At 37.4% G+C, this 12,522-nt stretch overlaps 1 protein-coding gene across 2 annotated transcripts; it reads left to right on the plus strand.

Moving 5' to 3' along the window:
* The first annotated feature begins 14 nt into the window (after positions 1-14).
* PPWD1 (peptidylprolyl isomerase domain and WD repeat containing 1) lies at positions 15-11,918 on the plus strand. 2 transcript variants are annotated; one of them, XM_015848535.3, is made up of 11 exons: positions 15-130; positions 1,401-1,503; positions 2,353-2,453; positions 3,561-3,681; positions 6,173-6,620; positions 7,207-7,397; positions 7,869-8,058; positions 9,087-9,268; positions 9,775-9,856; positions 10,441-10,623; positions 11,577-11,918. In XM_015848535.3, exons 1-11 carry the CDS (start codon positions 49-51, stop codon positions 11,718-11,720), a joined length of 1,827 nt encoding a protein of 608 aa, XP_015704021.1. In that variant the 5' UTR covers positions 15-48; the 3' UTR covers positions 11,721-11,918. The 2 variants fall into 2 exon arrangements, with proteins under 2 accessions (XP_015704021.1, XP_015704022.1); XM_015848536.3 differs by having other exon boundaries at positions 72-233.
* The last annotated feature ends 604 nt before the right edge of the window (positions 11,919-12,522 follow it).

A 12,522-nucleotide genomic window follows, 5' to 3' on the forward strand; every position in this document is an offset into this window, starting at 1 on the left:
TGCACCCTGTTACGTCACTTTTGTGTGCCCGGCGAGAGCGGGAGACCGATGAGCTGCGGCGGCAGGGAGGCGTCGCGGGATAGTGACGTAGCGCAGCATGGCGTCCTCAGAGCCCGAGCGCAAGAGGAAGGTGAGCGGAGCGGCGGGGAACGAGGAAGACGACGAGGAGGAGGATGGGGAGCGCTGGGTCGGGCCGCTGCCGGGGGAGGCGGCACAGACGAAGAAGCGGAGAGGTAACGGCAGCCGGCAGCGGCGGAGCTGGGCGGGGTGAGGGGCCCTGCCAGCACCCGCAGGCCCCTCTCAGAGCTACTCCCATTCACCCAGCCCATGTTTATGATTGCAATTGATCTGACCCGACAGATACAGCTTGCTCTTGGACTTGCTGAGCCTCCTTAGGTTCACATAGGTGCAGTTTTCAATCTTTTCGAGGATTGTATGGTGTCCCTTCCCTGCAGGATGTCAGCTGTGCTGCTCACCGTGGTGTCACTGGTTTGCTTATGGTGTGCTCAGTCCTACTGCCCGTGTCACCAACAAAGGTGTTAGAGAGCAGTAGTCCCAACAGCAGCTCCTGCAGGAATGCCACTTATCAATAGTCTGCACCTGGACACTGAGCCAGTGGTCACAACTTCCAGTGAACTTCTTATTGACCAGGCAGTCTATCCATTAGAATCTGTCCATTTTAGATGCATTGATGCTGTGTGCTGCGATGTTAAGTACTTTGTTGTACAGACAAGGTTTATAACTCCAGTTGCTCTTCCCTTATTCAGAAATGCTGTAACCCACATGCAGAGAGCCACCAAATATGTCAGGCAGGTTTGTCCTTAATGCAGCCATGCTGGCTGTTCTGTCACCTCTCTTTTTCCTCCTTATGCCCTTGAAGAGTCTCCGGGAGAGTTTGCCAGCTTAGTAACAAATACAATTACACAGATAATAAGAGGGTCTGGAAACAGGCAAGAAGTACAGAAAATGAGATTATTTTAGATGGGCCGTTTAAGCAGTGAAATAGTTTCATACTAGCACTTATTAAGCTGAATTTCTTAACAAGGATACATTTTCCTTTTGGAAGAAAAGGAGTTGTGGTTCATCTTATATTTTCTGGCACTGCCTTAAAAATAATATTGAAATTATTTCCACACATTCAGAAAGCCAGAGTAGTAGGTGCTCTAAAAGGGAAAATCTGCATTGGTAAAAAGAGGCTTTGAATGTCTTCCATATACCGTGAATCAAGAAATCTGAGCCACAGTGGAAATCCCTTTTATTCTCTACTCTACTGTACTCTACTAAAATAGCAATAAGCTATTTGAAGGTAATAACAGCAAAAAGAAGCTTTATGGAGGTTTTTTATGAATATTTTAAAAATTATTTCTAATTATTTCTAATTTTCCTTTTATTTTGTTCAGTCCTTGAATTTGAACATGTCTATCTTGAAAATCTACCATGTGCTTCAATGTATGAACGCAGTTACATGCACAGAGATGTCATTACACATGTGGCATGCACTAAGTAAGTCTGTTTTTTTTGTTTGTTTTTCCCTACTATTTATTGCTATCAGATATGTACTCTTGGATACTAGGAAATTTTCACTGCAAAAGCCTAATAGTTGAAATCTGTTATGTCTAGAGGTGGTATTTCAATAATGGTCGTGTCTCTGAGCTGATGGAGTTCAGGGAGTGTTTGGAAACTTAGACATAGGGTTTGATTTTTGGGTAGTGCTCTGTGGAGCCAGGATTTGGTACTGATGATTCTAATGGGACCCTTCCAACTTTGGGTATTCTATTTTTCAAGACTGTGTGCAAAGGAGAGCGCTTTCTGAAAAGCACTATAGAAGTTACTTAAACAGACAAAAAGGGATTCTCAAAACCCTTATTGCAGTGTTCAGCATATACAGAAATATAAAATACTGGTTGCAATCAAATGAAATCTGCAACCAAATGAATTCACTGGAACTGTGCAGACTGAGAAGAGAGCTTTCTTCTCTTCTATGTGAGTGTTTCTATCTGTCTATCTAAATATGTGTGTATGTACATGTAGAGAGATTTATTTATTTATTGATTAGTGAACAATATCTGCTGTGAAACCAGAGCTAAAGAAGTAGTAAAACTTTCATGGTCAAAAGGGATGGCATTATATATTTCTTTAGACTGTTGACCTTTTGTAGATTAATCCAGCGTGCATTAAAATATTTGTTTGCTTTCTGAAAATTGATAGTATTCATTTAGGCAGACCATTACAGTAGTTTATTTAAATGTTATTCTCAATACAGCACTAATTATAGCATCTTAATTGTCATCCAGATGTGTTGTGAAAGTACTTAGTATGCACATTTATGTATTTGTTCTTTTGTAATTGCAGGACAGATTTTATCATCACAGCAAGTCATGATGGGCATGTAAAATTCTGGAAAAAAATAGAAGAAGGGATTGAGTTTGTTAAACATTTCCGTAGCCACTTAGGTGAGGTTTGTTTTTGTTTATAAAAGAGCTCCCCTTTGCTCCCTGCCTTAGTTTGAAGAGGAGCTATAATCTGACAGGAGAGAGGTACCGGGACCCATTTACTGCAGTCAGGGATTCAATTATATCATGCTTAATTCTACTCGTCCTTTTACAGTCTGCTCCCAAACTGCAGGAGGAATAATGTGGGAACAAAATATGCAATGTGAGTCCTGGTGTAGATCACTTACTGCCTTGTACCCTGGTTTTAGGGACAATGTCTAAGACAGGTACAAAGAATCTATTAAAAAAAAAAAAAAAAAAAAAAAAAAAAGAAGAAGAAGGAGAAAGAACAGTATGGAGAGAATCCAGGGATGTTCAAAAAGGTATTACTTGAGGTCATGTTACCTTCCTTCCTTATCATTTATACTACACAAAGCATTCAGGAACTCACTGCTATTGGAAATCATGGTCTGCTTAATGGAAAATAAACAATTTGATAATCAGCATATAATGTTATGATGAGTTTTTTATTTTAAGCATCAGCTTCTCATTATATACAGAAACAAAATGTGAGAATGAAGCCTACTGAGCAAAAACAAGAAGAACAAGTATTGAGAAGTCTCAGATGCAGTCATTTTGATCCCTAACGAATGTTAAAAGCAGGACTGCAATGATTAGCATTCTGCTGCTATTTCTCTCTTGAGAATGCAAGCCTAAAAGTGCTTTTATTTTACTACACTGCCTTAGTCTTTTTTTTCTTTTCTTTTCTTTTTTTTTTCCAGTTGACATTTTAAATTAAAGTCATTATTAGAATAAACTTTCACTTACATAGATAGTAAGTGGCCCATCCTCTCTGCCCAGATAGTAAGCAGTTATAGGATACAAAGCATTTTAAAAAATACCACAAAATAACAGCAAAAAAAAAACAACCAAAAAACACATGAAAAGGACCCTCACATCCTCACATAGTTTTAAATTGAAGACAGGGCAGAGAAATAGCTGAAACAGCTTTGGGTGTCTATATGTGTTTAGTATTTGGTGCTTTTTTCCTGTTTGCTTTTCCCGTGGAGTACTGAAATGATAGATACACCTTTCCTTGTCTTAATACTATGTTAAATGTTTTGATAGGTGTTATTGAGAGTATTGCTGTTAGTTCAGAAGGGGCATTATTCTGCTCAGTTGGAGATGACAAAGCAATGAAGGTGTTTGATGTAGTCAACTTTGATATGATCAACATGCTGAAACTTGGGTAAGTTGCTCAGTTCTTGAAAATGCTTATTTGAGATTGTGACGAGGGCTTATTTTGTGTAAGAGGTAAGTGAATAATGTGTTTGACTCGATTTTTTTTTTCTTCTGATTAGATGAAGATGAGTACGTTGCATTAAGCAAAATACTTGGCTGACAGTAGAAAAGTTTGACTGCGTACATCCTTCATGTGAACGCAGTATGACTACACCCTTTTCTGTTGTCAGATGTTAGGCAGAAGGATATGCTGTTCCTTAAGTAATTTAGCTAGGCATCTTCTTTTTTCTTTCTTTTTTTTCCCATTTGTTTGGCACTGAATGTTAGAAATTATAACCAACTAACATTTCCAATAGTAAAGAAATATGGTCTGTATATATTATTTGCCATTATTCATTGTTTTAAGGCTAACACTTTTCTTCTAATATTAAAAAGGGCATTGTTTTCTTTAATCTTGCTTTTGTTATGGTGTAGATAGGTAGAGAACTTGGAAGAGATAGGACTGGAGATTATTGGAATTGTATCAGCAACAGAGGAAATCAAATCCTGTGGTTTTTATTTTGGACTGTGGTCGGAAAGTAGAAGGATTAATGAATGCTCTGCCAAGAATGGTACTGATATTCCCACAAGCCTTGTGATACTAGAGACCATTTATTCCATGTAGTCTAGTATTTAGTAGGTAATTTTGAAACTGAGTTAAGTATAAACTCAAAAATGCTCGTTATTGACATTGTTCTTGTAATTGAAGTTAACACCAAGACTTCCACTGCTTTGAAAGCTGTTAAAAGTGATATCTAGATACCTTTTAGAGTGCCCTTATAAATGCTTATGTTAGCTGCTTTACGGATATAGCGTTAGTAATATCCTCCCGATAGTGCACTTAGCCTATAGGAATTGATTACCTCTTGGCTGTCTGATGCGGAAAAATTCCAGTTAGTGTTAAGTCTTTTATTTTTGCTGGTGTTTTGGGCTTAGCAGCCCTGTGTGTCACTGCAACATCAGTAAAACTACATAATGAAATAAAGTGAACTTAATATTAAAAAGACCTTTACTCAGTGTTATTGTAGAAGGTGTTCTTTTTCTCTGTGAGAATTCAGGGGAAGCTAAGGTAGAATTTAAATCCATTTTGCACTAGGGATACTGTGAACAATGCTGTTAGTGTTTGTCTATACTGTATCTCCTGCCATATCTCTGAATAGTTTTCTTAGCACCAGTAATCAAACTCCCCTATATATTTGTCCAGGGACAGTTGTGTTAAACCTGAAGTGGTCTCTTTAATGAGGAAGAGGAACATATACAGCTGTAATGGAAGCAGTGTTGTGAATACGCTTTCTCACTTAATGTCCATTTCATTATCTGCAGTGTCAATGCTTATTGGGCAGCTTATTGACCTAAGAAATTATTAATGGGCATTTGCTCAAGCTTGTAATGGTTAATTTAGAATTCGTAAGTGCTGTATCATCATTTCAGCTTGCATTAACTTGTTTGTCTTCTTTGACGGGAGCATGCCAGTACGCTGTGTAGTTGATTAGCTTTGTCTGAAGCTCTTGAGATCCTTTCATTTTTAACTAATGTGTACAGTGTAGCTGCCTGCAGATTCTAATGCTGTGTGCTTACCTTAATCATGGGGAGAAAGGGAGCTATTTCTGCATAAAGTGTGTATAACATGGCACAACTATCAGCCTTCATATTCATTATTGCTCACAGATTTTTAATTTTTTTTTTTTTTTCATTTTAGAAGATTAGTATCTGGCATCTGTTAGGCCTTTAGTGTCTGTTAGTTGGATAAGAGATAGAACACACAGTAATGAGTTTCCTATGGAGAATATCATTTCTTCATTGTCCAACATTTAGTTTTGAAGTTCTAGTTCTCAGCATCTTTGCTTACAGACCATCACCATCCTCCTCTGGCATCACAGGCCAACATAATTAAACTGGCATTACTTTCACGGCAGCCCTCGTATATTCAGAGCAGTTACATATAAGTTTAGCGTGATGGTCATAGTTTTATTTATATTTGGATAACTAACTTTTGTTTTCTGTAAACCTTGCTATACCTTCAGTAAGTATATGCCAAAGGTGCAGGTATCTTCGTTTGCACTGAAGCGTTTACCACTTAGAGCTGAAAGAAAAGTGCTACTGAGTCACAGAAGTTGAGTAATAATCTTTAATGCTACCCAGTGCTATTTAGTTGGTTTTCCATCATTTTACTTCTTTTAAACCCACCTTCTTCTTTCTTTAACAGCATCTCTATGAGGTAATATGGAAGTAACAGAAATTGGCATAATTATCTGTTGTTTAGAAAAAACTTGTGTTGTTTGGAAAAAAACTTGATAACACAGCTAAATGTTGGCAAGACAGGTGTTAGCAAGATGTGTAAATAAAGTTAAAGATTTGCTTGATATTCCTTCTTGAATTTGTGACTTGATTCTTATCTGAATAAAACCAGTCTTGTTCTTTTTTTTCTTCTTTTTTTTTTTTCCCCCTTCTTGTTGCAGCTACACCCCTGGCCAGTGTGAATGGGTATATTGCCCAGGAGATGCCATATCTTCTGTTGCAACATCTGAGAAGACCACAGGAAAAATATTCATTTATGATGGACGAGGAAATAACCAGCCCCTCCATGTGTTTGATAAACTCCATACATCTTCTCTTACTCAGATACGGCTGAATCCTGTCTACAAAGTAGTTGTGTCCTCTGACAAATCTGGAATGATCGAGTATTGGACTGGTACTCCTCACGAATATAAATTTCCCAAGAATGTGAACTGGGAATATAAAACAGATACTGATCTGTATGAATTTGCTAAATGCAAAGCTTACCCATCCAGTATAAGTTTTTCACCTGATGGCAAGAAAATGGCCACTCTTGGGTCTGACAGAAAAGTCAGGATTTTCCGATTTTTGACAGGAAAGCTCATGAGAGTCTTTGATGAATCTCTGAGTGTGAGTTTGGTCTTGGTTCTCTTCTTTGAGTCTCTGTGTCTTTGACTTTAGTGATCATCACATGCACCCACATGATTATCTGTTTCTAAGTCTGAGCTTTATTGCTCAGGAAAGGTTTTCTCTGTTCTCTTCCTTGGCTCTTGTGCTGCTTCACCCCAAAATTAATTATTACTGATGCACGTTAGAGCTGTTTAGTGAAACTGAGTTGTTAGTTTCCATCTGCCTCCATATTGCTAGATTTCTTTTTATTAGGGAGCAATGAGAAAAAATAATAATAAGTAATAACCATAGTAATTTAAAAAATTGTAATATTTTTAAAACTTTGTTAAGACAGCTGCATACTTGTTTTTCTTTGCTTCAGCACAGTACAACATGCCAATTAGGTCATTAGAAGAATATTACCTATTGTAATATTCTTTTATACTTTTACAATTTACAGTAATTGTTATTATTGTGTTTAATTCTTCAGATAAGTTTGAGCTGGGCTGGGTTCTTGCTTGGACTCTGTATTCTGTAAGCATGTGGGCTGGTGTTTGTCTGGATCAGGGCGTAAGTGTAATAGTGATTATTTTTTTTTTCCTTGTAGATGTTTACTGAGCTTCAGCAGATGAGACAGCAACTACCAGACATGGAGTTTGGCCGGCGCATGGCAGTTGAGCGTGAGCTGGAGAAGGTGGATGCAGTAAGATTAATTAATATAATCTTTGATGAAACTGGACACTTCGTTCTCTATGGAACAATGTTGGGCATTAAAGTCATAAATGTAGAGACTAACAGGTAAGTGTTAGCGAGATGTGAGGAGATTAATTTCTTTAGAATTTCATGCTTAATCACTCACATTTAAAACTTGTCGTGTCTGGTTACCACTAATCTTTCTGCTATTTGAGAGCCTTCAGTCAGACTGCTGATTAAAAATAGTCCCTTCCTTATTAAAGGATTTTTGCAATTCAAAGCTTAGTAAAATGAGAAAATATGTGAGGCATATTCATAGTAAAAATGGGTAATCAATTAACCTCTAGTTAACAGTGTGATAAAGTGAACATGGATCATGCAGTTTGTTCTCTATGGAGTAGGGAGGCTGGCTAGTAGATTATGGAGCGAGTTTGAATAGAGAAGGATTATAAATACAGTTATTAAACTGTTTTGGGGAGGCTTTGGAGTTTTGCCTTGAGTTTCTTGCAGTCAGAAAGGAGATATTCTCTGACTGAGCAGCTAACAGCTTTTACACTTGTTTGTCTTATACTTCAGGTGCATTCGTATCTTGGGAAAACAAGAGAACATCAGGGTGATGCAGCTGGCTTTATTCCAAGGAGTTGCAAAGAAGCATCGTGCTGCAATCACCATAGAAATGAAGGCATCTGAAAACCCTGTTCTCCAAAATGTCCAGGCAGATCCAACAGTAATCTGCACAGCTTTCAAAAAGAACAGGTTTTACATGGTGCGCACGATGTCCATTTCAGTAACTCTATTTTTTTATTAGAATTTTCTCTGTTATTTGTTAATTTTCTGCTTAAGCCTTTCCAGTGCCTTTTGTCTTGAATGTTTGCAAATGCAGCATTTCTAGCAGTGTCTTTTTAAACTGAAACCACGTGCTAAAATTTTTAGCTTGAACTGCCTAAAAATTTATCAGAAACAGTGTTGTAGTCTAACTTTGTTTTCACAATTGCTCAAGCAGTTAAAGAAACTTTGATGTTTTAGCTGTCTGAATTAGAGTCAGTCCAGTTTAAGAAAATAAGAACGCTTAGAAAAAACCTAACAAGATACTATGCTTACAAAGAAACAACTGAATGTATAAAGTAGTTAATAGACACAACTAAGTTCAGAGTAGCGTCAGGTGGATTACGGGTAACGCAGACAGGATTCATCTTCTTTGCAGATTTAGGTTTTAGAAGAGAAGTGATGTGTCAGCCTTGCAGTTCTGGATGGGGTAGTAGCTGATCTGGGGTGTGATCACAGCAGGGGTTACAGGTCCGTCTGTTACTACTTGTGCTTGAATTTGATGTTTTCAGTTGCAGCAAAGTAGTTTGCTTTCTAAACCTTTGTGTGGTTAGTATATAGTATATAATAGAATATATATAATAGAATATACTACTGTGAATAGTTTGACAAGGGAGAAAATTCATATTCAGTACGGAAATAATGCTCATTCTGGGTAGCACATGACCATTCATATGGCGAGTGAATGCATGCAGAAAACTAATCATTGTCATTTGATACACAATTGTACTTCTTTGTCTTCTTGTGGACGCTAATATTTATTGTATTTCTTGTTTTTTTTAAGAAGCGCTTTAAAAATATAATTTCTGATGTTTTTCCTGCTTTGAGTTGAATGTGCTGGTTTTGCTCGTTTTGCATTAATACAGTAATGGGACAGGACAATTTAGTTTCACTTTTTGGGGAAACCAAAGATAAGGAAAAACAAAATACAGAATACAAACTGTCACCTTCTTCTCTTTTGTTCTTCAGTTTACTAAACGTGAACCAGAAGATACAAAGAGTGCAGACTCAGACAGAGATGTCTTCAATGAGAAACCTTCTAAAGAAGAGGTCATGGCAGCCACCCAGGCAGAAGGTCCCAAGAGAGTTTCAGACAGCGCCATTATCCACACAAGCATGGGAGATATACATATTAAGCTTTTTCCCGTTGAGTATGTATTTGGTGTTTTTTTGTGCAGCATAGTTCTCAACAGCATTTGTCAGACAAGCTCTGTGCTGACTGCAGAATCGCCTTGTAAAACTAACACAGTTTAGTTTCAGGTTCTGCTTCTAATACACAGCACTGGAAACCTTAAGAGAATTACAGAATAAATACTTTCTGCATTTGGAGCTTATATTCCTGCATTGTCTTTGTATAACTATAGTATATAGATAGAAATCTGGAGAAGGAACACGTGGTCTTGACTTTGAGAAAACAGATTCTTGACCCCACGGCTGAATTCACATGTAAAGGTGCAGCTTCACACTCCCAAGCTCAGTTTCCAGCTCTGGGTTTGAGGAAGTGGGAGGTTGCTTTAACCTTATTTCATGAAAGCCTTGTTACAGTATGCTGTAACAGTGCTCAGCACAACAGGATCTGAGTCTCACCCAAAATCTTTATGGCCTTGCCACAAAACAAATATTCAGGTAGCCTGTGTTTTCTATTATGTGATTTCAGGTGTCCCAAAACTGTGGAAAACTTCTGTGTACACAGCAGAAATGGCTACTACAATGGACACATATTTCACCGTATTATCAAGGTAACCTGTACGATTTGTTGTTGTTGATGGTGTTTTATGTGATGTAATTTTATGACCAGCCCTTACAGCTGCTTTTGCACAAAGGATTTCTGGAACAGCATCACTCTTCCCCGATAGGTCTGAAAAATACTGAGATCCTGAAGGCCTTTACATACAGTTTTTTTAATAGTTGTCCTGCAACTGAAAAGGTGGAAAACATCTGAAAATTGAGAAAAATATCAGTTCAGCAGTCCTGCGTGAATTATGATTTTCTTTCATGTCAGAATGTTATCTCTTGTAAAGATTCTTACTGCATGAGAAGCGAGTGAATTGAGCCTAATTCTTTGCAGAAGGCACAGACCTGTTATATCCTTCACTAGCAGGAAGTAATCTTGTTTGTGTAGTCTTTCTTTTTTTTTTTTTTTTTGCAATGAAAGAAATTAATTACCTTCATTCCTTTCCATTTCATTTTAGCAATGGATTTTTGTTGAAAGAGATGATGCAAGCTTGGGGAAAATAAATAATAAAACAACAAAACCGTAGCATAACGTATTTTTGCTTATTTATTCCATGCGATGATGTAGTAACATCTAACTTCTGTGCAGGGTTTCATGATTCAGACTGGTGACCCCACAGGTACAGGAATGGGAGGTGAAAGTATCTGGGGAGGAGAATTTGAAGATGAATTTCATTCAACTTTACGACATGACAGACCGTACACACTCAGCATGGCTAATGCAGGACCAAATACTAACGGATCCCAGTTTTTTATAACAGTAGTGCCAACCGTAAGTAGTATTAAAAGTTTGAAGTTAAGGTGTGAGATGGTAACTGCACAGTAAAAATGCAGTAACTTATCTGGTTACTTTGCAACTCAACACTGCACACAAAGATGAACTGTGCGTAGACTTCACCAAAACAGTTATCTAAGAAACAGGAAAGTGCTGTGATCGTTGTGTTCAGACCTGTGAACTTTAACTGGAGCAAGAACCTAATCTAATTCTTAGTAAAACCAGTTTTGTATTAGTAGGATATTTTCATGTCCTGCTTAAACTTAACATAAATCTACCTATTGTTAAGATCATTCTAAGGTGTTTGGATTAGTACCAGCACGACTGCTTAAAGCTGCTGACTCCTATACAGTAAAGCCAGTAAGCAAATTAGAAAATGTCCCTGCTAATATTTTGATGTGTATACAACTACACAGCAATACATAAATAAATTGGGCAGTCTAATGTGCAAAATTAATACCTTAACACAGCACTGAGTGAAATTTTGTTCCTCAGTCATGTGCCTTCTTAGGAAGTACCCGTCTACCTTAATTTTGAAGGTCATTAAATCACGTCATTGTCTATATTCCAGTTGCTAATTAGGCATTTTGTATGACTTTAAATTAGGTAGTATTCTAGTCTAGCACTTAAATTCAGTTGTGAAACTACCATGAAGTAAATGTGCATTTCAGTGAAATGAATTTAAACAATAAAATGTTGCTCATTACTAGAACTTGATGTCTGTAGCAGTTTGGGAAGGTAATTTAAAAGATAAGTCAGTATGATTAGCTGCACTGCTAACAGTTGCTTGTTCTAACAGCTGTTTTACAGTTACTTACAGAAGTGTAAAATCAGTAGTGTTCAATATATACTCATTCTCACTTACTCTAGGTCACTCATTTGGTATCTAACCTACATGCTGCTTTCTATTTTAATCTGCTTTTTCTGTCTTCTGCTGTATCTTCAAACAGCCTTGGCTAGACAACAAACACAGCGTGTTTGGACGGGTGACTAAAGGAATGGAAGTTGTTCAGAGAATCTCTAATGTTAAAGTCAACCCCAAAACTGATAAACCCTATGAGGATATCAGCATCATTAACATCACAGTGAAGTAAGTCAGGTGGTGAAGGTTCCAGCTTAAACAGAAGAATGTCGTCGCTGTGGGACCCAGGAAAGAACACAGAAGGAATAAAAACTTTTTTGATGATTCCTGGATGTAGAAACTATTTTTCATGTACCTAAAGTGCCCTAAGCCTGTATTTCTTGGTAAATTTTCCTTTTTAAAATAAAAACATTGGCCTCTTTCTTACAAAGTCTACTGTTCTTCTTTGTCTCTTCTGTGCAAGACTGAAGATTCAAACACACACCATGGTTCATGATAACAGCTTTAGAACATGATCTGAGTACAGTCTGTACCTTTATTTCTGTCAGATAGAGGTCAGATGGCTAGTCATAAGCTCTTCAACAGTATACACACACATCAAAAATTATCAAATTATCAAAAATCAGACTGTAACAGGCTGTGCTAGGATCACATATGTAATTTACCTTATCTTCCAAGACAGTTGTGTATGTGTCCCTGTCCATTAGACTAAATGAACAAGGGATCAAATCACGCAGTAACAGTGTATTAAGTCCTGCACAAGTACTGGCATTGCCAGTATGATTTTCTTGTGTTTTTTTAATGTTTCATTTCTCATTATTTTAGCCCAGGCATGCTGTTGCTGGCTTGATTTTTACCCCCAAATCAGACAAACACTACAACTTTTATTAAAATACTTAATTGACATGGTTACTCACATCCAGCTGTTGTGAACCTGTGGCTAAATACAATCCTGTACTCTAAGATACTGTAGTGTTATTTTTGACTGTTGATGTCCACCTAAGACCACAAGATTCAGGAGCTTATGACTGTGA

The sequence above is a fragment of the Coturnix japonica genome, chromosome Z, assembly GCF_054131305.1.
Source record: "Coturnix japonica strain WE chromosome Z, WE-NBRP24, whole genome shotgun sequence".
In the NCBI taxonomy this organism is placed as follows: domain Eukaryota; kingdom Metazoa; phylum Chordata; class Aves; order Galliformes; family Phasianidae; genus Coturnix; species Coturnix japonica.

Bases quoted from the DNA above. Each gene is read 5' to 3' on its own strand.
- PPWD1 (XM_015848536.3), top strand. From the start codon at position 98: ATGGCGTCCTCAGAGCCCGAGCGCAAGAGGAAGGTGAGCGGAGCGGCG. The intron at 1,504-2,352 runs GTAAGTCTGTTT...TTGTAATTGCAG, and splicing joins ACACATGTGGCATGCACTAA to GACAGATTTTATCATCACAG. The intron at 6,621-7,206 runs GTGAGTTTGGTC...TTTTCCTTGTAG, and splicing joins TCTTTGATGAATCTCTGAGT to ATGTTTACTGAGCTTCAGCA.